The sequence below is a fragment of the Lates calcarifer genome, linkage group LG15 (genome assembly GCF_001640805.2).
Source record: "Lates calcarifer isolate ASB-BC8 linkage group LG15, TLL_Latcal_v3, whole genome shotgun sequence".
NCBI lineage: Eukaryota > Metazoa > Chordata > Actinopteri > Centropomidae > Lates > Lates calcarifer.
Window position 1 is genome coordinate 14,224,565 of NC_066847.1, and position 26,541 is coordinate 14,251,105.

The 26,541-nt window shown below is 42.1% G+C and overlaps 2 protein-coding genes across 5 annotated transcripts; one reads left to right on the forward strand and one right to left on the reverse strand.

Annotated features, from left to right (window-relative positions):
* Positions 1–4,996: 4,996 nt before the first annotated feature.
* Positions 4,997–8,797, reverse strand: cnih4 (cornichon family AMPA receptor auxiliary protein 4). Of its 4 annotated transcripts, none has more exons than XM_018680704.2 (5): positions 8,659–8,797; positions 7,894–7,962; positions 7,669–7,781; positions 7,220–7,360; positions 4,997–7,092 (listed from the first exon to the last, which is right to left on the reverse strand). In XM_018680704.2, the coding sequence occupies exons 1-5, from the start codon at positions 8,725–8,727 to the stop codon at positions 7,065–7,067; spliced, it is 420 nt and encodes a 139-aa protein (XP_018536220.1). In that variant the 5' UTR covers positions 8,728–8,797; the 3' UTR covers positions 4,997–7,064. The 4 variants fall into 4 exon arrangements, with proteins under 4 accessions (XP_018536220.1, XP_018536222.1, XP_018536221.1 ...); XM_018680706.2 differs by having other exon boundaries at positions 7,669–7,768; positions 8,659–8,725; XM_018680705.2 differs by lacking the exon at positions 8,659–8,797 and adding an exon at positions 8,292–8,638 and having other exon boundaries at positions 7,894–7,940.
* Positions 8,798–12,032: 3,235 nt separating this feature from the next.
* Positions 12,033–21,349, forward strand: gprc6a (G protein-coupled receptor, class C, group 6, member A). The gene is made up of 6 exons (XM_018680699.2): positions 12,033–12,465; positions 14,982–15,276; positions 15,888–16,691; positions 18,005–18,220; positions 18,445–18,568; positions 19,370–21,349. Exons 1-6 carry the CDS (start codon positions 12,248–12,250, stop codon positions 20,485–20,487), a joined length of 2,775 nt encoding a protein of 924 aa, XP_018536215.1. The 5' UTR covers positions 12,033–12,247; the 3' UTR covers positions 20,488–21,349.
* Positions 21,350–26,541: the final 5,192 nt, after the last annotated feature.

Below are 26,541 nucleotides of genomic sequence, written 5' to 3' on the forward strand. Positions count from 1 at the left end.
TGAATTTTCTATTTTGACTAATTAATTTGATTTTTTTAAATTCTGTGTCTGCCTACATTTTTGCCAGCAGCCATTGTGTTCTTGCCCAAACTGAAAACATCATTCATTCACAGCATAGGCTGGAGAAAGTCTCTGAATCTCTGAGCTGCATGAACAGAGACTCTTATCACAGAGCTGTGACAGAATAATAAGTGGAATAAAAGAAATGTGTTATCTGCCATTTTTTCAGCTTCCTGTCTCAAAAGAATGCTGACTACAGCATCTGTTACCTCTAGACTGGACTACTGTAATTCCATATTATCAGATTCTTCCAGATTGGGTCCAGGAGGCAGAAACACCCTCTGTACTTTTAAGAGTAGGCTTAAAACTTTCCTCTTTGATAAAGATTATAAATTAGGGCTGGATAAGGCCTGAACCACCCCTTAGTTATGCTGCTATAGACCTCGACTGCAGGGGACCTTCCCATGATGCACTGAGCTCCTCTCTCCCTCTCCATACATTTTTATCATACTACTGCATCAAATTTGTGTTCTCTCTCTCCTGTAGTTTGTGTTTCTCCCCTGATACTGCAGGTTTAACATTAAAGTCTGTGTAAAGCAGTAATACTAAAGTGTTCTGAGTTAGTCACACCACAGAGATATGTGCCAACTAAATTTCAGTTTAAAAGTCTCATTCGAAAATGACAGAGGATTTCCAGTGGATTCCTTTTGTCGCCGATGAAACCTTGTACAACTAACCGGAGTGAAACAGTCACTTCATCCACCTCCTCTTGCTGACTTTGAAAATTTAAATAAGGCTATGGCCGGGCTGTTCCACAAACTCTACCATTCAGGGAAGATGCATTTGCTGGACGTCAACATAGCTAGCTTGCAACACTCACAAAAACTTAGCAGGAAAAGCGCTGTGAATGCTTATGCAGCGCTGCTATTTATAGTGGTTACAGTCTTAGGGGTGGGGTTATTTGCTGATTGGTGGCCTGGTGGCTTCAGTGTGTCATCACGCAGACCCTCCCATAAGAGAATGAAAACTGATGGAAAACTGTGAAACTGTCTAACTGAACAATCCAGTAACACATAGTTTAGGGACTTAATATGTTTTCAGGAACTATTTTCTGACATAAATTATGTGTTTAGACATAAATTATGTGTCTACAAGGACTTTAATGCAACAGGGACACAGTAACTGCAGCTGCACAGGAGCTGAAGTAAAGTTGAGTCTATCATACTGTCAGTGTTAATGGTTACAGACTTGTTGCTATGACGGCAGCTCCATATTAACTTGAAACCAGCTTTAACAAAGACCAATCTTGGACATCAAATACAGGAGACTAATGACAATATTATTATTATCATTCTGATGATAATAACAGTGATGTAGTGTTTTATAAAGCTATCTAAATGATTTAAACCTATAATATTTATTTATACATTTATCTTATAACAAGTTCTTTCTGTAGTATTTCACTTTTATAGTGTTCAGGTAGTTTCTGATGCTTGATGTGAGTGATGACGACATAAGGACAACACAGCTAAAATGACTTCTCCAATAGTCAGTCAGTGTGAGGGAGAGGTCAGAATAAAGTGGAGAAGAAGAACACAGAAGAGGTCAAACTTACATATTCAAGATGGCGCCGGTCACGTCGGCTGCTAGTTACAGTAGCTCCGAGTGTTTCTCGTTGTTTTTATGTGTTTTTGTACTTGTCACCAACCTCGGTCGGAAGTTTACTCCTATGGATGTACAACTGGCGAGGTTAGTAATATGTGTATTTCTACTGTTTGGACTTTGAAACGGCATCCGGAGACCCCTTCAGCCACGGCTCCACTGTTTACACCCGGGATCAGCTGTTAGCACTGAGCAACACAAAGGTACTCCCGAGAACAAGATCGGAGATCCCCGTGCAACTAAGGAGAAGAAAACGGGGCTGCAGAGCTGGAGTTAAGCGCCGGGACAAGAAGAGAAGGTATAAACCTTGTATACCTTCTGTCATCATGGGGAACGTGAGATCTCTACCCGCGAAGATGGAAGAACTTACGGCGCTAATCAGGCTGCAGAGAGAGTACTGGGAGTGTAGCATGTGCTTCACTGAATCGTGGCTGAATGAACTCACTCTGGACTCGCACGTTTCACTGGACGGGTTTCAGGTCGTGAGAGCGGACAGGAAAGCCAAGGAGAGCGGTAAGAAGAGAGGAGGGGGCATTGTGATATTTGTGAACGACAGATGGTGCAACCCAGGTCACATCAGGGTAAAGGAGCAGTTCTGCAACAGGGACATTGAGCTGCTAGCAGTTAGCATGCGGTCGTACTATATCCTGAGGGAGTTCTCGCATGTTATAGCCATAACTGCGTACACCCCCCTCAGCCGATGCCACTGCGGCCTGCGAGCTCCTGCACACTGATGTATCACAACTCCAGACATCACACCCCCAGGCCCTGCTACTGATCTCCGGTGACTTCAACCATGCTTCCCTGTCCTCCACTCTCCCCACTTTCACTCAATACGTGAAATGCAACACCAGGGACAACAGGTCATTGGACTTGCTGTATGAAAACATCAAGGATGCATACAGCTCTTCACCCCTCCCCCCACTGGGCTGATCTGACCACAATCTGGTGCATTTGGTTCCCACCTACATACCTATGGTAAATAAACAACCACCTACCAAAAGGTATGTGAGGAGACGGACTGAGGAGGCCAGTATGGCTCTAAGGGACTGCTTTGACACCACAGATTGGGAGGTGCTGTGTGGTCCACATGGGGAGGACATTAACAGTCTGAAAACCTGTATCACGAACTATATAAACTTCTGCATGGAGAACACTGTACCTACAAAGAAGGTGCTGTGTTTCTCCAACAAAAAACCCTGGGTGACCCCAGAATTAAAAACCCTGTTGAACAAGAAGAAGTGGGTTTTTAAAACTGGGAATAAGGACGAGATAAAGAGGGTGCAGAAGGAACTGAGGAGGGAGATAAGAAGGGGCAAGGACAGCTACAGGAAGAAGCTGGAGGAGCGCCTTCAGGGGAACAACACCAGAGAGGTCTGGAGAGGCCTAAAAACCATCTCTGGACACGGCAAGGACAGTGGACGAGGCCCAGAATCTGGAAACAGAGAATGGGCAAACGAACTGAACCTGTTTTTCAACGGATTTGACTGTGTCCCTGTCCCCTCCCCCACCCACACAAATGCACCTCAAATTCATACCCCTCTTCCTTTGTCACCTTCAACACCCCACTCCACCCTCCCTTCACACTCCACCAGGGAGATCCACACACCACTCACAGCAGGGGTCACTCCCCCTCCCTGCCTCTCCATCACATCTGACCAGGTGAGGAGGGAGTTGAGGATGATCAAAGCGAGGAAGGCTATGGGCCCTGATGGTATCAGTGCCAGACTGCTCAAGGACTGTTCAGATCAGCTCTGTGGGGTTTTTCTGCACATCTTTAACTTGAGCCTCCGTCTGGAGAAAGCTCCGCTCCTGTGGAAAACATCCTGCATGGTCCCAGTTCCAAAGACTGCTCCGTCACCTAGTGAGTGATGTGATGGATCCCCTGCAGTTTGCCTACAGACCCAGCATTGGTGTGGAAGACGCTGTCATCTACCTGCTGCACAGATGCCTTTCACACCTGGAGAACACTGCGAGCACTGTGAGAGTCACCTTCTTCAACTTCTCCAGTGCTTTCAATACCATCCAACCATCTCTGCTCAGAGGGAAGCTGGAAGGAGTTGGGGTGGACTGTAGCCTGGCTACTTGGACCACCGACTACCTCAACAACAGACCACAGTATGTGAGGCTTCGCGACTGTGTGTCTGATGTGGTGGTCTGCAGCACGGGAGCCCCGCAGGGTACAGTACTGTCCCCCTTCCTCTTCACCCTGTACACATCGGATTTCAGACACAACACTGACAGTTGCCACCTCCAGAAGTTCTCCGACAACACAGCCATTGTTGGGTGTCTCTCTCAGGGGAACGATCTGGAGTACAAGGAGGTCATCACCAACTTTGTCGACTGGTGCGGTAAGAACAATCTGCACATCAACCCCAGCAAGACGAAGGAGGTGGTGATCGACTTCAGCAGGAAGTCATTTCGCACTGCACCGGTGAACATCCAGGGTTTGAACATTGAGATCGTGGAGGAGTACAAATACCTGGGTGTTTACATCAACAATGAACTGGACTGGTCTCATAACACCAACGCCCTGTACAAAAAGGGCCAGAGTCGTCTCCACCTGCTGAGAAGACTGAGGTCCTTCACAGTGTGCAGGTCACTGCTAAAGACCTTTTATGACTCTGTGGTGGCCTCTGCCATCTTTTATGCAGTAGTCTGCTGGAACTGTGGATCCTCAGAGAGAGACAGGAAGAGACTGAATAGGCTGGTCAGACGGGCCAGCTCTGTCCTGGACTGCTCTCTGGACTCCATTGAGGAGGTGGGTGAAAGGAGGATGTTGGCCAAGTTGACATCTATCATGGACAACCCCTCCCACCCCCTGCATGAGACTTTGGGAGACCTGAGTAGCTCCTTCAGCAACAGACTGCTACATCCACGGTGCAAGAAGGAGTGCTACCACAGGTCATTCATTCCAACAGCCATCAGGCTGTACAGCACCAGACTGACCCAACTATAAACCATAAAACTTTGGACTTTCTGGTTACTTTATTTTTGCACAAATTTTCATCTACCTCAATGATTATCACCATTTCTCCTATATTTATGACTGTACATTTCACAACTGCACATTTTTCTATTTATTACAGACACTTGTTTTTTTTCCAAATGCTAATTGCTGCACTTTAACTTTGTGACTTTGTTACTTCTGTGCCTTTCTATATTATATTTTTTTATTTTTCTATTTTCCTATTTTGGTCACCCTTGTTTCTTGCTGCTGTAACGTGAATTTCCCACAAGTGGGATAAATAAAGTCTATCTTATCTTAAACTTCAGCTCCAAAGAAACAACTGAACAAGTATAAGTCCCATTAAAGAAAATGAAGACAAGCAACTTGTCTTTCATGTTTATTTATGAAACACCACATTTACCTCCCATTCAGAAACTTAACACTGCAGAAGACATTATAGTTTGAATCAGACATGAACTCATTCACTAGCGGTTCACCCACTGAGGAGATGAACTACCTATACAGTCAGGACTGCTCTGTCTCACCAAACACAGAGGACAGCACACATCCTTCATCTCAGTGAGTGGCTGAGATACCTGCTGGTTCCTTGCTGCCACTTACTCAGTAATAACACAACAGACATCACTTACATAAAGTATCATTTCTTTCAACAGCCTGTTTCATAGCCAAACCCCTAACTGCCCAGTTCAGGATCCAGCTGTGATGTGTCCTGTGTCCTTCCAGCACAGCACCACCATACACTGAGAGGACTGATGAGTGTGTGTTAGTGTGATAGTCCTTCACTCTACCAGTGATGTGTGTGATGAATACACACAAAAATTTATCAATGTGTGTGTGTGTGTGTGTGTCTGTCTGTCTGTCTGTCTGTCGGTGTGTAGGCGGAGCTGTGGTTGGTGATCAGTGATGGAGTGTGATGCTGGGAGCTCCTGTATGCATAAAAAGTCTCAGAACAGGAAGACAGCTCCTCAGCTGTTGTCACAGTAACAAGAGTTTTACTTCACTTCAGTACCATCACAAACATCTGAGCATCAGAAAACCTCTGATACTTTGATCAAATCGGTCAGTCAAGCTTTAAATCATTTTGTTACAGTAAAGTGGGAGAGAGAGCTGGAGGAGTCCAGAGAACACACACACAGGACCACTACATCCAGTCAGTGGGAGACTGACATGATTGAAATAATTTGTTCTGGACTTCAGTCACTGCATGAACCTGACAGAACACATTTGGGAGGAGGATGGGGAGGTGGTAGACAGTGCTCTCCAACCCGAACCTTGTCCACACACTTTGCACTAAGTCAGTGTCGTCATTTAAATTAAAACCCTCTGTTATTTTACAGCAGTTCTAACTGATGGTGTTTGCTCTAATTGTTCATCTCACATGGTTTGGATTTTATTTACTTCTTAATTGCTGTTTACTGTAAAGCACTTTGTTTTTAAGAGGTGTCAGATAGAGGTTACTATTATTACTTTATGTTTTACTTTCAGTCTGGCTCAGCAGTCTCATCATGGAGTCTCATCAGGAGAATATGTCTGGACAAGAAATTGCAAATGGCATTACCAAGTTTTACTTTCATCAGCTTTACGACCTAATTCAACACGCTGAGTCAGCTGAACAGACACTGAATGACATGAGCAATGGTGACAGACACTAAGCAGCCCTGTCCTCAGTCTGCCTCCTGCCAATCAAACAAAATGACCACTACAGACACACAGTGGCATCTTTATTAGGTACATCTGTACGCGTACTTGCTATCAGCCAATTACAGCATGCAGACACAAGAGGTTGCTGCGACCCCAGCTGTTCCTGTTGCTGTGACAACATCACCTACAGTAGGTGTTCGATCTTTCATAGTACTGGAGTCTAAATCTGGACTTTGAAATGGCAAAGCAAAAGTACAGAGGTGCTGGACATGAGACTACAGTGGTGTGTCAGAGGGCAGGGAGGGGGCAAAAGAAGTCATGCTGTGTTTTGGGATCGAGGTGATACTGGAGTTTCCCCAATTTGGCTTTGGTAATAAACACTCAGGTGTTCCACCTGATGTAGAAACAGACAGAAACTCTTGATGTTATTGTTAGTACTGTAATATAGGACCTCTTCACTGTCTCTATCTGCTGAGGGAATCTTCCTCACTACACAGTGACAATGTTTCTTACAGCCACTAGAAGCTGTGGAATACACAGAGGTTCCCCTCACAATAGTCATGATGGTACTGACATGTTAAATAGTTAAATATCAAGTTCAGTTTTGTATCAAAGGTAAAACTCTGGGATTCTGATAACAGTGAAGCTCAGGACAGTGGTAGCAAACATGTTCTATCTGCTGTTCTGACATATTTGATGCATACAGTACAGGAGTGGGATGTGAGGGGAAAAACAGCAAACCCTGGAGTTTGGAATTTGGCAGCTGGGGTCAGAGAGGTCGCTGAGTGCTTCAGTCGTTGATCAGAGCCAGGATCATGCTGAAAAAATAAGGCAGGTGAGGTATGTGTTAATACTAACAGGCACCATTATCATAAAGACAGAGAGCTGCCTGCTGCAAGACGTCAACACATAACTAAATGTGTCTATAGGTGCTGTTGCTCCCACCTGTACAAATAAATGAAGAAGCAGAGAAGGTGATAACCCAGTTTTATCATGGCCTCCTTCATGTGGGACTTGAGCTGACCTCGGTTGTGGATCTCAGTGGGATCAAACACGCCCATGTTTCCCATCGGAACCTTCATGTGCCTGCAGGAACAAGACGAGAGTAAATGAAGACATGAAGACAGGTATGGATAACAAGACACTGATTATTCATTAGAGACGCCAGAGAGGAATGTCTGTCTTTTAAATAATCCTTTGACAAATATAATATCACCATTAAGGAACCATAAATCAACTTTCAATGGCCTACATCATGCAGTGATAACAAAGGCGTACCTCCTGCAGTATAACCTGTACAGTTATATTTCTGTTGTCTCACACTATAAACTGTCATATTACCCAGCTCTGTTCTCTCACAGCCACTGCAGGAAACAGCAGCAGTGTAAACACACCTGTAAATGTTCCAGGCTGCTACAGGCAGGTTGAGGACAAAGATGAACCAGTGCATGGAGACCAACATCAGCATGGTGGAGAGACACTGGCCAACCATCTCTGGAATTACCCACTGTTAACACATCACTCATATCACACATCAGACATTACACACTTCTCACGATTAACTTCTCTCTGTAGCAGCTAGAAAAAAAGATATTAAACAATAATCCACACTGACTTACTTTGTTGAGCTTGGAGCAGCAGGCTCGAGCATTGATGTAGTCACACTCTAGATCAGACAGGGTGATAATCTGAGTTTTCAGTCAAGAAAAGCTATCAGTAAACTGTCAGCGGAGAACAAACACAGTGTTGCTGTTGCTGTATAACACACACAGATAAACACACATTACAGCTGACCATGTCAGATTCCAGAAAGCCAGGCGTGTGTAGGTCTGTTTTACTGCACTCATCACATGGTTCTGATTCAAAATGTGTTCATTTGTCTGTCCTCAAAATTTGACACAGTTTTTACAACACGCCTGAAAAAAGTCTCTTTTTCTCACCGTCAAGAAAACAACAACACTCTATACTCGGTTATTAACATGTTTATCTGAGCTGCTGCACACCGGAAGTATCTCACCTTGCCTGTGTTGTAACCGGTGAAGTTCAGCGATCAGTTGAAAGTTGTAACAACACATCTGCTGACTCACAACTCAGCGGTAAACAGTCACACACTCAGCGGCACCGTGTCGATATCAGGTCTGTGACAGCTGTAGACCAGTGTCGTATCTGAAGCTGTTCTGACTCAACAGTGTTGTGAGTCTACCGTGACCACACCTCGTCTCACCGTCACCCGGCGGGCACAAACCGGCTCATCTTAGCTCACACCGGCCTCATCCACACTTGGACCGCGGCGGATCACCGGGTCCGCCTCACCGAGCTCGGACAAGCACATTCAGCCCCGGTGAAGACGATATCCACCACTAAATACACCGCTTAAAGGATACAAAGTAAACCGAGAGGAAAATCAGTGCACAGCAGTCCACTAGCGACAGAATGAACACTGCCGCCTCCATTTTTCTTCTTCCGTCACCGACTCACTTTAATTTCCGGTGTTGTGCCCAAAAGTGATCAGCTGCCAAAAACTGATTTCCGTCCGCGGGAGCACGCGCAGTCTGTCGACGCTGAATTGTCCGCTTGTCACACGGCTACACGGCCTTTATCTGGATCAAACAGCCATAGGGTGGAAATACGATAACTCTATGACTGTAGTAATAGCAAAGGTATGTTTTTTCTGCCTCAAAATGGCTTAGTTTTCATCATCAGCACCATATCTGACAGACTACACCTCGCCTTTTTTTTTTTTTACCTGTTTAAATACCTTTAAAGGGCAATATAACAATATATAACACATGTACATTTCATGGGCATGGGCTCTGGAACCAAACTCCTGGAGAGGGACTGGACTCTCTCCTTTTCCAGAGTTGCCCAGGGTGAGAGGCGCCAGTCAGGAGTGGGGATACTCACAAGTCCCGACTGTTGGAGTTTTCAGGGTCGCCTTCTCTGCGGCTGAAAGTTGCAGGGGGTAAGGCTGCCTGTTGTGTGTGCTTATGCACCGAACAGCAGCTCGGAGTACCCGGCCTTCTTGGAGTCTCTGGGTGGTGTCCTGGAAAGCGTACCGGCTGGGGATTCCATAGTTCTGTTGAGGGGACTTCAACGCTCAAGTGGGCAACAACTGGGAAACCTGGAAGGGCGTGATTGGGAGGAACAGCTTCCCCGATCTGAACCTGAGTGGTGCTTTGTTATTGGACCAATCTGTGGTCAATCTATGGCCAAACTGAGACTAGTCACACATGAGCATAGGGTGATTCATAAGTGTTCGTGGTATCAGAACACCTTAGGCCAAAGATCGATGATTGACTTTGTGGTTGAATCATCACCACCGCGACCCAACTCTCGGATAAGCGGAGGAAACTGACTGATTGACTGACTGACTGACTGATAGAGATAATAACACTTCACTGAGTCCTCTTCAGAGGATACATGGAATACCTCTCTACCTTCCTACGTTTGCGTCACACAGACACGTTTTACGTGAAACAGGATGTTTTTAATCAACAACCAACAACACAATGGTAAAAACTATATACATTGATTTTTGCATGTCCATGATTCAACAGCATGCTTTCCAAATCAGAATCAGAATCAGAATCCTTTAAAATTGTTGCATTGCAGTGCTCCATTTCACAAGTACAGATAAATAAAGAGGAATAGAATAACATAACGATAAGTTAAAAAAAATAAAATAAAAAAATGATATAACCCAATCTTCAAAATATAAAGAAATATATCCCTTCAAAATGGATACTATATACATTGTTAATATTTACAGGCATTTAAATAACAATGTACAGATAAAATTATACACATAATTGATATGATTTGAGTTCATTTAACAGACTGAATTTTAGAGGGAAGAGTTGAAAAGATTGATTGCTACCGGCAGGAATGATTTCCTGTGGCGCTCTGTGGTGCATCGTGGGGGGATGAGTCTATTGCTGAATGTGCTTCTTCGGCTGATCAGCACATCATGGAGAGGGTGTGAAGGGTTGTCCAATATAGTCCTTATCTTGGACAACATTTCCCTCCCTGACACCACTGTCGGAGAATCCAGCTCCCTTCCCACAACGTGGCTGGCTTTGCGGATGAGCTTATTAAGTCTATTGGCGTCCTTCATCTTTAGTCTGCTGCCCCAGCACACAACAGCATAAAGGGTGGCACTGGCCACCACAGACTCATAAAACATTCGTAGCATTGTCCGGCAGAGAAAATAGAGACGGCTTTGGTCCATCCTATAGACGTCATCAGTATTTTTGGTCCAGTTCAATTTATTGTCCAAAGAAATGTCCCTTTAAAGGCATTTAAATGGGTAAAAAGCGCTAGCTGAGGTGTAATCTGTCAGATATGGTGTTGATGATGAAAACTAAGCCATTTTGAGGCAAAAAAGCTTCTGGTCCCAAGGTAAGCCTTGCAATCACTTTTTGGCAAGTGGAAATGTATATTTTATGGGTTGTATTTCTTCATCAAGGACATTTAATCCAGTAAAAATGACGGTTGGTTACAATCTAAAGTATAGAGCAGGTAAAATAATGCAGTCATGAAAGTAATTGCAAAAGAGATCATTTCTTTATTTTATATATACAGCATCCGTAATTCATGTTACTTATAGTGTAGTTTCCAAATAGAAACAATTATATTAGACACACCAAACTCATATAAATATATAAAAACCGATGCTATAGTCTTACCTATAATCATGTTTACCATGAGTGAGAAAGCTATAAACTACGAACACTTCTTTGGCCACAGTTGCGATTAGGGTTAAAAAAAAAAAAAAAAAAAAAATTTAAAGTTTGACAAAAACATACTTTTGCTATTACTACGGTCATAAAGTTATTGTATTTCCACCATATGGCTGTTTGATCCAGATAAAGGCAGCTATAGCCGTGTAACAAGCGATGCAGCGCTGACAGGCTGCGCGCGCTCCCGCGGACGGAAATCAGTTTTTGGCAACTGATCACTTTTGGGCACAACACCGGCCAGCGCGCAATCTTGTGCGGCCCCCGAGAAACACTTTAACGCACTGCTGCCTCCTGGCGGACGGGAGAGGAACACAGCCATCATTAATGACCTTTAATATATTGATAAATCAGTCAGAGCATCATGTCCACGTGCAAGACCAGGGCCAGATAAATGTCCCACGCGTCAGGTGAGGAAACATGACACATCTTTCTTCCACGTGCTCCGGTGCTCAGCAGGGTCTCACTGAACCTGAACTGGTTCATCACCACCAGCAGAAACTCAACCATTCTGATGATGGATTAATGGTTTAAATTGCTGTCTGATCTCTAATATGAGGATTTACTGTTTTTCTCTCTTCTGTCACTGGATTTTTTTTCTCTATATTTGTTTGGACAAAACATCTGAAGATGCTGCTTCGGGCTGTGATGGACATTTCCCCTCTTTTTCTGACATTTTAGATTGAATGATAAATTTTAAAAATGCAGATGATGTAGTTACTGTCCTCATTTACACATTATTTGATATAAAAAACAATTAGTTGTGTTGTTAGAACCAAAAGTTGAGTATCAACAGTTATTCCATAGTTTCCTAGTTAATGCAAATATCATATAATAAAGTGGCACCGAGCACAAAGAGAGAGTGTCTATGTGTAAAAAGGACTGACAGTATGTGTGTGTGTGTGATTGCAGGCTGTGTTCATGCCTCCAGCCAATGAAAGGTGAAATGTTCTGTTATCATATTTTCTATCGTCAGCTCTGTGAGGGCTGAAAAATGTTTATGTACAACAACAGATTAGACGAGAGCTACTTCTGCAGAACAGTGACTCACCTGCTGACAGTCATGAAGAAGTGGGCAGGGCTGCAGGGCAGAATATGAGAACAGTGAAGGAGGAGGCCAAGAGAGAATTTTCTTTTGGCCCCCTGGAGATGTTTAAAGAGGAGAGTATCACTCTGCCGGAGGTGAAACACTGCAGAGAGGCTGGTGAGAGGGGGGAAGAGAGCTGAGAGACTGAACATGGAGGACAGGGATATGGCCTGGGTTGCTCTCGGACTCTCTTTTCACATCACCCTTTTTCTTACTATTCTGAAAACAGGATGTGCCACTGAAAATGATGGCATAATGCTGGGAGCTACAGCCCCAGGAGATTTCATCATTGGAGGAATCTTTCCCATTCATGAAGATGTAGCCAAGAAGTATGACTCCTTTGCACCTCAGCCACAGCCGTGTGTCAGGTGAGATAATTCTGACCAAGGCTTTAAAACAGTCAATCTCTTTCCTCTAAGTTACAGACATAAAATGAATAGAGATTAAAATGGTAGAGGAGAAGAAAAGAAGGAAAAGAATATAAGAACATATAGAGCAATATATATATATATATATATATATATATATATATATATATATATATATATATATATATATAATTATTAATTATAAAAAATTGTCTGAGTCTGAGACAGTAACCTACAGACTGCCTCAGAGAAAACTATGGAGATGTTTAAAGACTAAAAGATTTTTTTTAAAAATCAGTTGTAAAAGACAGCAGTTACCACTGCAAGGATTTAAGAAATGGACTGATGTGGTCTGTCCTCCTGGTGCAGGTTTCGACATGGACATGTGCAGCTGTGTTTCTGGATAGAACAGACTGTTTGAGTCTGAGACAACAGCATGTGCGAATTTCTCTCTGTCAGTCAAGGGGAGTCTGGTTGCCTGAGCTCATTTAACTGTTATTTAAAATCATATTTATTTTTTTTGTTTGTTTTTTTTTTTTTTTTTACCACATCTTATACTTTTCATCAGTGTACTCAGAGCAAAGATGCAGAACATGAGCTGTGGTTTTTTAGAAAAAGCCACAAAGTTCAGATAATTCTGTCAAACTATCATTTCCAGTATTAAGAATGATCTTGCATACTGCTGCTTTAATCTGGGACAGTACCTGAAACCAATATATTCCTTAAAAGAAAATAAACTGATGATATACTTTTTTGTAAATTCTGCACATTCACTGTTACTATAAGAGTAAAAAGTAAAATATTTACCTATTTGAGTAAATGTACTCAGTCAGATTCTGTCACTGAGGATATTCTCTTCATGATTAAACTATTTGGAATATCCCAAAACAGAGACCGGATTTGTCCTCCCTGTATTAATGGTATGTTGAGTGGGTTAGACTAATGCTCATGAAAACACCCTGAGGGACTGGGTGTGGATCTGAATCTATTTCTGATTCTTTCAGCTTCAGTCTGACAGGTTGAGGGTCAAAGTAAAAGAAACAGCTTTTAGTTTTGCAAACATTTTTATCAGTTACTTGATTTTTATTACAAATTTATATTAGTCTTGAAATTGAAATAGCATGGGGGGAAAGAAGCCAAGGATTAAGTACTCAACCCTCCAGATTCCCAAAGAGAAAGGTGGACTAGCTCTACCCAAACTTTTAGAATACTACTATGCTGCAGAGGGGCAACAGAGGGAAGTCATGTTTGTACTATGATTGCAAACAGGGATTTGTTTAAGAAACGCTTGACCCAATCACAAAATTCACTCTGGAAATCTGGTTCACAGTGGTCAGGAAAGACAATTTGGAGGGAAATTTAAATTTTGAGTTGGTTGGCTCATGATTCTAAATTTAAACCAGGGATAATTGATAACTGGTTTCAACAATGGAGTAACAAGGGCATTACAGCAATAAGTACAATAATTGACAGGGGTAAAATTCAACATTTTCTAAAGTTAAAGAGAGAACTCAGCTTGGACGATTCTGTCCTACAAGTACAAGATTACTTTGTCAAAGATATAAAACCAGATCTTCCACACGAGCTCAATAAAGTGTTTCTAACATTGAGTAATGCATATATAAACAACACAGGGAGAGTGATATCTGCACTGGCACTGTAAAACAACAGGGGAATTTCCACACTGTATATCAGAGACAGATGTGTAAAAGAAAGTGAAATTCAACTATTTTAGTTGAAGATTGGAGATTGGTTTAACATATGTGATGTACAGCAAACCACCACCAGCTCCAGGATGTGGAAAGAATTTTGCTGGAAAAATATAATCTGGTTCTTCATTACTCCTAAGATTAAGGTCAGGTTGTTACCTACACAACAAATATGCTGGAGACAGTGTGGGAAGCAAAATGCAGATCACATCCATGTTTTTTGGGAATGTGTACAAATAAGAAAATAGTGGAATGATGCGAGTGGAGTTGAAAACAATACTGGGGTACTAAATACCCAAGTCATGTGAGATTTTATACCTATGTCATCTGACAAGGGAAATTGTTCAGTGTGGAGACCGATATTTGGTCAAAGTAATGCTAGCAGCGACCAAGAAGGCAATCACCAGGAAATGGTGTAAAGAGGACCCTCCAACTTTGAAGAACTGGTTGGACACAGTTGAAGAAATATTTGATATGAAAAGACTCACTCATATACTGAGAATCCAACGAGCCGAATTTGAAGTGAAATGGGACAAATGGACAATGTATAGGTAGACACCACTTGAGACATGAAAGTAAATGGTGATATTTACAAATGACTTTAAAAATACATATGTCTTCATGTCACTGACACTGATATTTGTTGTACTTTGTTCTGTGTATTATGAGCAAAACTGAATAATAACATTTTGAGTGACAAAAAAAAAAAGAAATTGAAATAGTACTTCACTCTCTTCCTTCTTGTCCTTCATATATGTAGCCTACTGTACTTTCTGTCTGAATGGTGACAGTGTGCTGTTCACACAGGTTTGAAGACAGGCGCCTGACAATGGCTCTGGCCATGATCAACACCATGGAGGTCATGAATAAGTCCCCTCTACTGACTGCAATCAACATCACTCTAGGTTACCGGATCCTGGACTCCTGTTCTGATGTCAGCACAGCTCTGAGAGCCACCGCGGATTTCATGCAGCAGACCTACTGTCACACAGGAAGCAGCGCCCCCACCTGCAGCCCACCTGTCATGGCTGTTATAGGCGACTCTTACTCTGATACATCCATTGCCATCGCCAGGCAGCTGACACTCAAGATGATTCCTCAGGTAAGTTGTTGGGAAGAGGAAAATTAGTCACTGTGAGAGCAGGTAGGATCAGCTGCTGTGAGGACTGATGGACACAGAAATGATTGAATGTGTCCTGAGATAACAGAAGCTAGGACAGGTTCAAGGTGAAGTGCTACAGATGAATGGAACATAAACAGTTGTCGCAGCGTGACCTGAGTATGCAACTTTAGTCAAGCAATAACAAGTGGTCACTTAGTGTTGGTAGGAGGTAACACTATCTCTTTTCAAAGATGGCCTCCTCCATCGTTCCTCGGCCGACTACTCTAATACAGGTATTTATTTTTACCAATGCCATTAATGACACAATAACATCACAAGACAAACACTTATTCAACTTCATAGATATCAGTTCATCATCATCAGGTAAGTCAAGCAGCTCCTGTAGCTGTCTCTAGAGTTGCCCTACTAAAAATCTCTTTTAGGCCACTGCCAACATTAAATCTGAGAGCTACATCGACCAAAGCAGTGTATACGCACACACTGTGAATCCTAATCTGTTAGCTCTGTAGGAAACCGGTGAGGCAGCACCAAACAAAACTTTTTGACACATATCACTTTGCAAATGATGTCATTATTTTTCTTTTCACCAGATCAGTTACTCATCAACTGCTGTCACTCTGAGTGATAAGGCCCGTTTTCCTGCCTTTCTGAGGACCATTCCTAATGACAGGCATCAGATAGCTGCCATGGTCAGTCTGCTCAGCACCTACAGCTGGAACTGGGTGGGAATAGTTATCACAGATGGAGATTATGGCCGATCAGCTCTTGACCACTTTGTTTCCCAGGCTGCTGAAAAGGGAATCTGTGTGGCTTTCAAAATAATTCTACCTCAGTCTGTGACCAATGAGGATGTCTGCTCTGTGATCACACAAACTGCCAAAACCATCCGCAAGAATCCTAAGGTACAGGTCATTGTGTCATTTGCCAAGGCAACTCACATGAAGCACCTTTACCAGGAGCTGAAGAATCAGACGCTGAGAGCAGGAGAGAGCATGGAGTCCATGAGAAGAGTCTGGGTCGCCAGTGACAGCTGGTCCTCCTCCAGCTCTGTGAAAGGAAACTTAACTCTGAAAGACATGGGACACATTGTGGGATTCACCTTCAAAAGTGGGAACTTGTCGTCATTCCTTGAGTACCTGAACAGGCTGGAGGCAGGTGGACATGAATACACGGGGAACAACTACTTTCTGCAGGAGTTCTTCAGGCTGCTAAATACCAGTAAAGGTTTTGGGGACACTGAGTTGGTGTCTGAAGGTGTGAACAGGCTCAGGGAACAATCTCATGCTGACACTGTCTTCAGTGTTGAGATGGCTGTGAGTGCCATTGCTCAGGCTGTGGCATCGATCTGCAGGAGCAGAGACTGTAAAACACCAGACACAGTGCAACCCTGGGAGGTACTGACATACATGAGTGTGTGTGTATTGTATTGTATGGTATTTATAGGGTCCACATGGGTTCATTTTAGGCTAAGGATAAGGGTTTAGATTTACATGCTGCTACGATTAGGGGTGTGGTTAGATTCAGATAACAGCTGAGGATTAAGTTTTAGCGCTGAGACAGACCATTGTCAAATGAAATATGATACCTTGTAATACTTACCATAAACACAGGGTTAAGACAATTGACAGGTGTTTTTCTATTTTAACCCCTTGAGAACCGAGTGTTGATTTTGTCTGCAGGTTTAAGTTCTCCAGCTGTTTGGGATCAGTAGCACCTGATTAGTATAAAAACTAACCCATCTCTTTGAACAGGAGGTAGTTTTTGAAAAAAATGTATTGGAACTAGGTTTATTTTACTTAACAAGATAAAGTCGTCAGTGTATAAAACTGTTTATTTCAGTGCCTGAACATGGCTGTGCAATAACTATGAAACACATCTAAAATCTTTCTGATTGTTGGACATTTTGTAACTCTGTACACTTTCCTTCCTCCATACTCCAAACTGTGAGTGTTTCATTTAGTCTGTAGGAACAATATCACACCTGTTGGTCTGTGTGAACCTCTGTTAACATTTACTAACATGCTGCTAACAGCAGGTCTCACTTTCTTTGTCTCTCAGTGAAATGATGAAGAAAAGTCCAGAAAGCTGAAAAATCAAATCTGAATGGTAATGTCCTGTTGTCATATCAAACAACAAATGTTAGTAAGACGAAAGTTTCAACCAGAAACTGATCAGGTTTTGTTCCTGTGATACTTTTATCTTGATCTCGGCTGTAGAATGTATTGACAGAGATTGCCACCATCTTGTTTTTACAATGTTAAGGTTCATTCTGATTTTGTTAACAGTAGACTGCATAAAAAAGTGTCAATGAGGACTACAGGTCTGAATTTAGCTAAATGAAGTATAAGGAGCAGGAAACCCAAAATGTAATGTCCCTGTTTGAGGATGCAGACTCTCAGGAGGTAAGACCATATTTCCCACAAAAACCGTAACTGCCTCCTTACCTTCACCACCTAGTGTATTTGACTAAAGAGAATACAGACTGAATCCAAATGTCTGCAGTCCAGATGGCCAAGGGGCTGTATATTGTAGAAAAACATGGCTGCACAGTCACTCAGAGGTCTCTGGTTTCTCAGCCACCATGACTGAGTGTGATAGGCTGAGAAACTTATCAATACCTACAGTGTGTCTGTTCAAAAGGCTAAAGATAGTTTAATAGACTCATTGTAGGTACTGAATTGATAATGAAATGTGTCGTGTCCCACAGGTGCTGACGGTTCTGAGGAAGCAGGAATTTAAACTCAGAGGAAAGAGTTATAAGTTTGACAGCAATGGAGACATCAACCTGGGCTACGATGTGATGATGTGGAGGTCAGATGGAGAGAACATCCACATCAGTGATGTTGTTGCTGAGTACGACCCACACACCAACACCTTCACCCACCCCAACCGGAGCACCACCCAACAGTTCCTGGACCTGAAGGCAGGGTCTCTTTCTGCTGCAGCTGATTTAAGCAAAGCTAAAAAAAAAAATTCATTTAAATATACATCCAGTGTCAGTCTTTTAAAAAAAAGGATTAAGTTGTGTAGGATACAGCAAAAATACAATGAATTGAATTTCAAAAATACAATCAACATATGCCCAAAACAATGAAATAGGGTAATGAATGGTCCATAATCATAATTGTGTCTCTCTGCTTTTCTCAGAACATCATCTCAAAATGCTCTAACAGCTGTGTCCCTGGAGAGTTCAAGAAAACAGCTGAGGGTCAACACACCTGTTGTTACGAGTGCATTAACTGTACTGAGAACTACTACTCTAATAAGACAGGTGAGACAGGTGAGACAGGTCCACCGTATCAGGAGCATTACTTACACCACAACAGACAGCAGGATGTCAGTTTAGTTCTGTGGCCATTAGAGAGAGTAAGCCCCAGAGCAGAGACCTTCAGGAGCAATGATCCCACATATAAATTCAGACCCACATTCCTCTGGTCAGAGTGCAAATAGAGCTCCTGTGGTGGAGAAGAACTAAAGACCTACTCATCTCTATGTCCCCAGGCACACAGAATCCTCTGTCTCCTGCATGAATTTTTTAATATATATTGAGGTAAAACAGTATAAACCTATTCCAGTTGGCTGTGAAGATGGTCAGCCGTCCAAGGAACAGGACTGGGGGTGTAACAGGACAATGACCTTTAAGAATTCTTTGGCTTTTCCTTGACTAAAGCCTAAGGAGAAGTTACCATACAAACACATTTATGAACAATAACAGTTTAATCAAGAAACTACAATGAAAAAGCTCTGCTCTGTGCTTTTAAATTCATACCACTTCACAATAATACACTGAAAGCACAATAAAATGAAAGATAAAAAATAAAATATAAAGATAAAGATAAAAATAAAATAGATCAAATTAAAATATAACCTTGTCTGGCTGTACCTGTAACTACAGATCATGTAACTCTAATAACTTTCACAGGACTGTCATGAGACCCTCACAAGTGAAATGTGACCTCACAACCTTCATGTGACATCAACATGAGAATGACCCATAAAGAGTCAGATGAGATGTTTGCGAGCCTGTGTGTGACTGTTTTTGTGTGTCCCTGTGCCCCTTCATCTCCTGCAGATATGGACCAGTGTCTGAGCTGCGACACAGCCGCAGAGTGGTCTGCTGAAGGCAGCTCCAGCTGCACCCCCAAAACCCTGCTTTTCTTCTCCTGGCAGGACGGCTTTGCTGTGGTGCTCCTGACCTTCTCCGCCCTGGGCATTGTCCTGGTTCTGATGGTGTCAGCTCTGTTTTTACATCAGCGTGACACTCCTGTAGTGAAGGCTGCCGGGGGGCCGCTGTGCCAGGCCATCCTCTTCTCTCTGGTCATCAGTTACATCAGTGCCATGCTATTCGTGGGCCGGCCCAACAGTTTCCAGTGTAAGGCTCGACAGGTGCTCTTTGGCATCAGTTTCACTCTGTGTGTCTCCTGCATCCTAGTCAAGACCCTGCAGATCCTGCTGGCTTTCCAGTTCAACCCTGAGCTACAGGAGGTTCTGCAGAGACTCTTCCAGCCTTATGTCATCGTCAGCATCTGTGTGGCCTTGCAGGTAGTTACCTGCATCTGCTGGCTAGTCCTCAAAAGCCCATTTAATCAAACCATCAGGCACCCAACCACTCTGCTGGAGGACTGTCACGAGGGCTCATACTTGGCCTTTGGGGTGATGTTGGGTTACATAGCTGTCCTAGCTTTTGTGTGTTTCATCTGTGCCTTCAAAGGACGCAAACTTCCAGAGCACTACAATGAAACAAAGTTCATCACCTTCAGCATGCTGCTCTACCTCATCTCCTGGATGCTCTTTGTTCCCATCTACGTCACCACTACAGGAGTCTACCTGTCCGCTGTAGAGATGGTGGTCATCCTCATCTCCAACTATGGCATCCTCAGTTGTCATTTCTTCCCAAAGTGTTATATAATCCTTTTTAAGAAGGAACAAAACACCAAGACTGCTTTCAGGAAAAATCTGTATGAATATTCAAACAAAGTGACAGAGTCTGTCTCTGTGTCTGGGAGTTCACTGTCAGAGCGACAGTCCAGCGGTCAGCACTTCAACATCAGTGCTTTGTCGCTCTCTGTACCTGCAGATGATCATCTCAAACCTGCTGAGGAGACAAACTGCAGAGACACAACCAGCTGCACGGGTTTACACAGAGGTTCAGTGACACAACGCTGCCTCAGGAGAAGCACCAGCATATAACTGTCATTATTTATAAGGAACTCTGTGTTTCTAAAGATTCCATTTTATCTGGCTGCCCTGGCTTCAGTAAAGATGGTAGAAGTGAGGGAGTAGCTGTGGTTTTAGAGGAACTGAGTTGCTGCCATGTTGGCATAGTGAGGTGAGGGGCGTCCAGCATCAATCATCTGTGTGTGATGGTGAGAGAAAACAAGGTTGAGAAACTCAGACACTGTGAGAATGCTGTGTGAGGACATTTAGGAATGTGGAAGAACTAACAAATTTCTAGACACATAGTCAGTGCTTGATTTCATGAATACCTGCTCATGAAGTCAGGCTGCCTAACACTGTCACTTTTAAAGGATTAGTATGAATAAGTTTATAGTGTCTAACCTTGGAGAAATGTGATTCATAGACCTCTGAAATGCCTTCTCTTCCTCCAGCCTGACACCATGATGGTCAATGGGACCTTTTTGTGCTGCCTAAATCATTACCACATTACACAAAAGTAACATGGATAAGTACATTTCAGAGTGAAAGTTAAGTTGTAAGGGATGAACCTTATGTCAATATTAAAATGCAAGACTGTCAACAATAGAAACCAAACCCTTTTTCAATAACACTAAATATGGTATAACTCAAAAAAAAGAAAAAAAAGAGACCCAAACTATTTAAAGAGCTTTATTCATTATAAAATTTTAATATGAACAGATAAATTAACATTTGTAGATATTACTGTAAACAATAAAAATGTGGTTCCTGTTTTGATTTTTTTGTTTTTTGTTTTCCAGTTACAGGGTTTAAACAAGATTAATTTCTGAGAGAAGAAATTACACATTTTCATGTTTTTTTTAAAAAAAGCAATAAAATACACACCTCAATTCAATACAGTTTGGTCTGGTCACTAATACACAGGCTCACTTTAAAACAATGACTTTTCTTTAAGGGTGTTAGAGACACCACACTAGGTCAACTCCAAACCTGACCTGAACCTAGCTCATCGTGTGTTTCACCAACCTGAAGAGAACAAACCTCCAAAAGAGGCCAGAAGTGAAGGTGACAGCAGTGCAGGTCCGTTGGAGCCATGCCCCTCCTCCAGGTTGTGACTGTTTGAAAACTGCTGAGGTACAGATGTTGTGATAACACTTAATGTGACTCGTGGTATGATTTACAAGCCAAGTACTGTGTACAGCTCCTATTCACAGTCATTCACACTCTTTCACATACTGTATTGCAGTATAACTTGAGGAGTTATACTGCAATACTGCAATACAGCTGCTCACTGTGCTGCATCACAGTGAGCAGCACCAAAATCACCATCATGACTGTTGAGTCAGGTAATCATCTGTTCATCAAGTGAGACAGACTGAATTTAGGGCATCCACAGACCTCAGTCCCTGGTACAAGTGCAGGTGTGCACAAATGCTGACACCTCAGACATTCATTATCCAGATAAATGGGTTTCGATTAACATCACCATCCCAGAGGGCTTTACATTTAGGTTCAAAGAAGTCCAAAGACCATGAATTAGTGTCCTGTTCCTCTTATGGTTTTATCTTGTATGGTTGAGTTTGATGTCTCTGCTGGAAAACTGCAGAGTAAGTTTGTTTTCTCTGCTAAATTTGATTTATCTGCTCATCTGTTTGTGAAGATTATTTAATCTGCTCCCACTGTATTTAATCTATATTTACACATGGTTCATTGTGTGTCATGTCAAGCTGGCAGAGACAAAGCTCTTATTTGATAAGGTAGTTAAATGACATCTGGGACAATGAGTCTATTATACAGAAATGACTGTGGTCATTGTGTTTGGATGAGAGGGTAAACAGCCTCAGGTGCTGCTTGTAATCCAGTTTCACACTGAAACTTGTCTGTCTGGTTGTGCAGCATAGAATAAGAAGACATAGGAGGTAACAGGGGAACCATGACGACTATAAATATTAGATGTCACCACAGCTTTGCTTAAATCCTTTTTAGTGTGTCAATATCCTTGTTCTTTTAGTGGGTGTGTGTTCATGAGAAAGAGAAAGTAGTGTTGTGAGCAGTGGACAGATGAAATGCAAGTCTCCAAAGGCCCCAACACCATAATTTAATAACTGCAGGCAGAATATGAGCCTGGGAGCTCAACAGAAACATGAAACTCCATCACAGCTGAGAGGAATGTAAACTGCAGCCTGCTCTGAGGGAAGAATGACTGGGATATACCACAGTCTTGTAATCTATTCTATCTGATACTGGAGGATATAATCACATTGAACAAAACACAGCCTGATGGGTTTCCACTTTTTTCTCTAACACGTCTAGATGCCAGAACTAGACTCATTTTTCATGAATACAACTTGTTTGTTCTATTTTGAATTAGTCCATAGGATCATATTCACATTTATGCAATAAATATTCACTGTCATATTATTTTAGTCCATATGTACACATTTTTGTTGTCCTGTTAAAATTCTAAAGGGAAATTACATAACATGAGGATTATTCTAATATTACATCATATATATGGACATGACTGAGTGCAACAAGCATTATTAAGCCATGTTAATTAAAAAGCCTGACATTACATAATTAGTAGACACAAATATGAGAGTAACAGAGAGTATCATGTGCGCGTGCACACATATGGACACACTCAAAACAATATGCTGCTAGGCAGCGTGGTGGTTGTTGACGTTCTCCTCTGGATGAAGAGTTAAGGTGAGCTCATTATTATTCTTACCTTTCTGGACGACATTTTAGGAGGCTTTTGCATCGCACAGTCCTCCACATTCTGCTTCAGGTTCAAATCATTCACAGTGCATCTTTTAACCAGTTCACTCAGCCTGTGTCCCACTGCACCTCTGAAACATTTAGAGAACAAGCCTATAGAGTCACATTAGGGACTATGGTCACATTTAGCACAGGGTCCTCGCTGAAGGTAAAATATCCTCATTGAACTTAGAAGTCACCACTGAAGAACTCACCAGGAGCATTTCAGCATTTAGCATTATTGGCTAGACCCAGCATGCACCTGTTGGTCACATAACACCGTGGGACTGTTTGATTTATGTCGCCTGGCGTGCTCGATGGGTGGTGTATTACACCAGTGATAATAACAAATAACATTAGTTAAAACTTGTTTTTAACTACTCTGAAGCACAATAATGCTAGTGTCAACCCATAATGACGTCATCCATAATGTCATTGCATTGCTGTACATTGTACAGTTCAGCATAGGCATCAATGTCGCTTTGCCAATGAACATACATACATTTAAAACTTTGCAAGCTTTGTAGGCTAAACGCAAAGTTAAAATGTTAACATAAGTTAAATAACTTACGTACAAAGACACATAAATGGCCGTGTTACAGTAAAGACAGTAGAGATAGACAGTAGTTACTTTCACCCCTGACAACTAGCTATGCACTGGCAATAGTTGCCTTTTTAAGTCTGGTAAATAATACACACACACACACACACACAAAAAAAGCAAGTTCTGACTAAAGTTTGCTGAAAATTATGAACTAACAGCTTATGACATTTATGTACAATGCTGCATTTGCATTCAAAACGTAGTCTACCTTTTCACAACGGTTGTCCTCTTAACGATGCTCTACCTTCTCTTCTTGTAATGTTTTCCCGCGATGGCAACGTGATTTTTCTGGCTACTCATAGGAACTAGAAAGTCTCAGTTCACCTCAATATGAGTGGATCTAATAAATGCTAGGCTGAGTCACAGAACTTAAATTTGATGTGGGTCTTAGGTGTGGGTGTGGCAAAATGGTGGTTGAATAAAATGTTGTGCCTTGAAATTTTCTGGATTCGGTGTTAAGGACTTACAGAACGCAGTTGCAGTCTACTGAAAATTATTTCACAATATACAATGAATTCGGGATGCTTCACTTTTTCCACATTTTGTTAAAATACTTTCTGATGGCATGGTCATAGCATACAGAGTCAAAGCCATTTATTTACATGATAAAAATCAACTTATTTGTACTCAGATGTCAAATATGGTCTGAAAAAATTATCAGGAAGTGTGGATGATTCTTAGGAGCCCTGTGGATCAACCAGCCTAAACTTAGTTGTTCCAGATGAATCAACTGAATCAACTGCAACTCTGTCATTATCTTGGTCTGTCATGTTTTTAGTTAGTTCACACTTTTCCGTTCTGTCTCACTCTATCTGCTAACAACAGCCCAATTTTGGTTTTGATACCAATAAACAATACATGAAAAATCCTCAGGTTACTCATGAGGTCCTTGGCGGCAAGATTAACTTCCTTTCTTACTTAAATGCTGTGACAGCTTCTGAGGTTGACGCCTCAGTTAAAACCTGGCTGTGCAATGCAAGTGATCGGGATGGGCTTGAGGGAAGCAGAAAGCCCAGAAAGAGGAACTGATAATTTCTTGTAATGTTATGTTCTAATAACATGTTCTAATATCAGGTTTTGTCATATGGGTTTTATTATTTTCATTATTCCATTCATTCAACGTGCAGTTTTGTAATCTTTTTTTCTTTTGGATCTCAGTAAATGTAAGTAGTTGAAATGGCTCTTTACTGCTACTTTTAACATATGCAAGTATTCTGCATGAGCATTTACCCAGAAAATATGGCCTTTTAGGACCCATGCAGGGCTACGGCGGGCAGAAAACTGGCCATAGTATGCCTCCAGTGCTCACTTTAGCACTCCTGAGGGGCCATTGTGGGCAGCCCACTGTGGGCCCCATCACCAGCATGAATTGTGGGGAAAATGTGTGGCCAGCACTATAGGGCCTGCCCCACATGGCTCCACACCTGCCCCACATGGGTCATCTGCCAGCTCTTGGGAAACTGGGGACCAATTCTTCTTAGTGTGGATCCCACACGTGCCTGCATTTCACAGCAGTAGTAGGCAGCCCATTTTCTGCCCGCAGTGGCCCCATGTGGACCCCAGATAGGCATGGTTTGCTGGGTTCGTTTCTGTGGGCGCTCTAGGTGAGGCCAGCGAGTCAAAATTCGCGTTTCCCTGCTGTTGGACGCTGAATAAGCTCAGCATGAACAAATGCTGTCCCTTGTAACAGAACAGGAGGAATTCAAATCTCAGCCACTATAACATGAATGTTTGTAAATTCCTAATGTTTAGCAACAGTCAGTTCATGAACATTCGGGATTCATGGAAGCAGTCAACGGCCGAGGGGAAACATTTTCCCCTCTGTGGGCGGTTTGAGTCAAGTGAGTCAAAATCCTCGTTAAACTGCGTGTGGATGCTTAATAAGCTCAGAATGATCAAATACTGTCCCCTGTGACAGGAGAGGAGAAGCTGAAATTTCAGCCACTCTAATATGAATGTCTGTCAATTCCTAATGTTTAGCAACAATCAGGGTGTATGGAAAGTCCGTGGCCGAGGGGAAACCTTTTGCCTTTTGTAGGTTATGTAATTGGGGGCAGTATGAAAATCCTCTTTTCGCTGTTTGTGGACACTTAATAAGCTCAGAATGAACAACTGCTGTTTCCTGTGAAAAGAAGAGTGGAAATTTAAATCTCAGCTTCTCTAATATGAATCTTTGTTAAATTGTAATAGTACAAACATTAAGCGTGAATGTTTACAAACATTTGGGCAAATGTTTATCAATTTGTACAATGTTTGTAAACATTCACGTTTTTGTTTGTAAACATTTGTCCAAATGTTTATAAACATTTGCCCAAATGTTTATCAATTTGTACAATGTTTGTAAACATTCACGTTTAATGTTTATAAACATTTGCCCAAATGTTTGTAAACATTTAAAAACAATAATGATAAACTCTCATGATGACTATTTACGATGACAATCAAGTTTTCTTCTTTTGGTGCTCTAAGTGGGGCCAGTGTGTGAAGATCTAGTTTTCACTGAATTCAGACACGATTAGCACAGAATGAACAACTGCTGTTTCCTTTAAATGAAATAAAAGGAGAGTGGAAATTTGAATCTCAGCCTCTCTAATATGAATGTCTGTGAATTTGTAATGTTTATAAACATTCACAATGTATAAAAACAATCAGTGGCCGAGGAGAAACCTGGTTCTTTCTGTGGGTTATGTGAGACTAGTGTGTGAAGATCCAGTTTTCGCTGA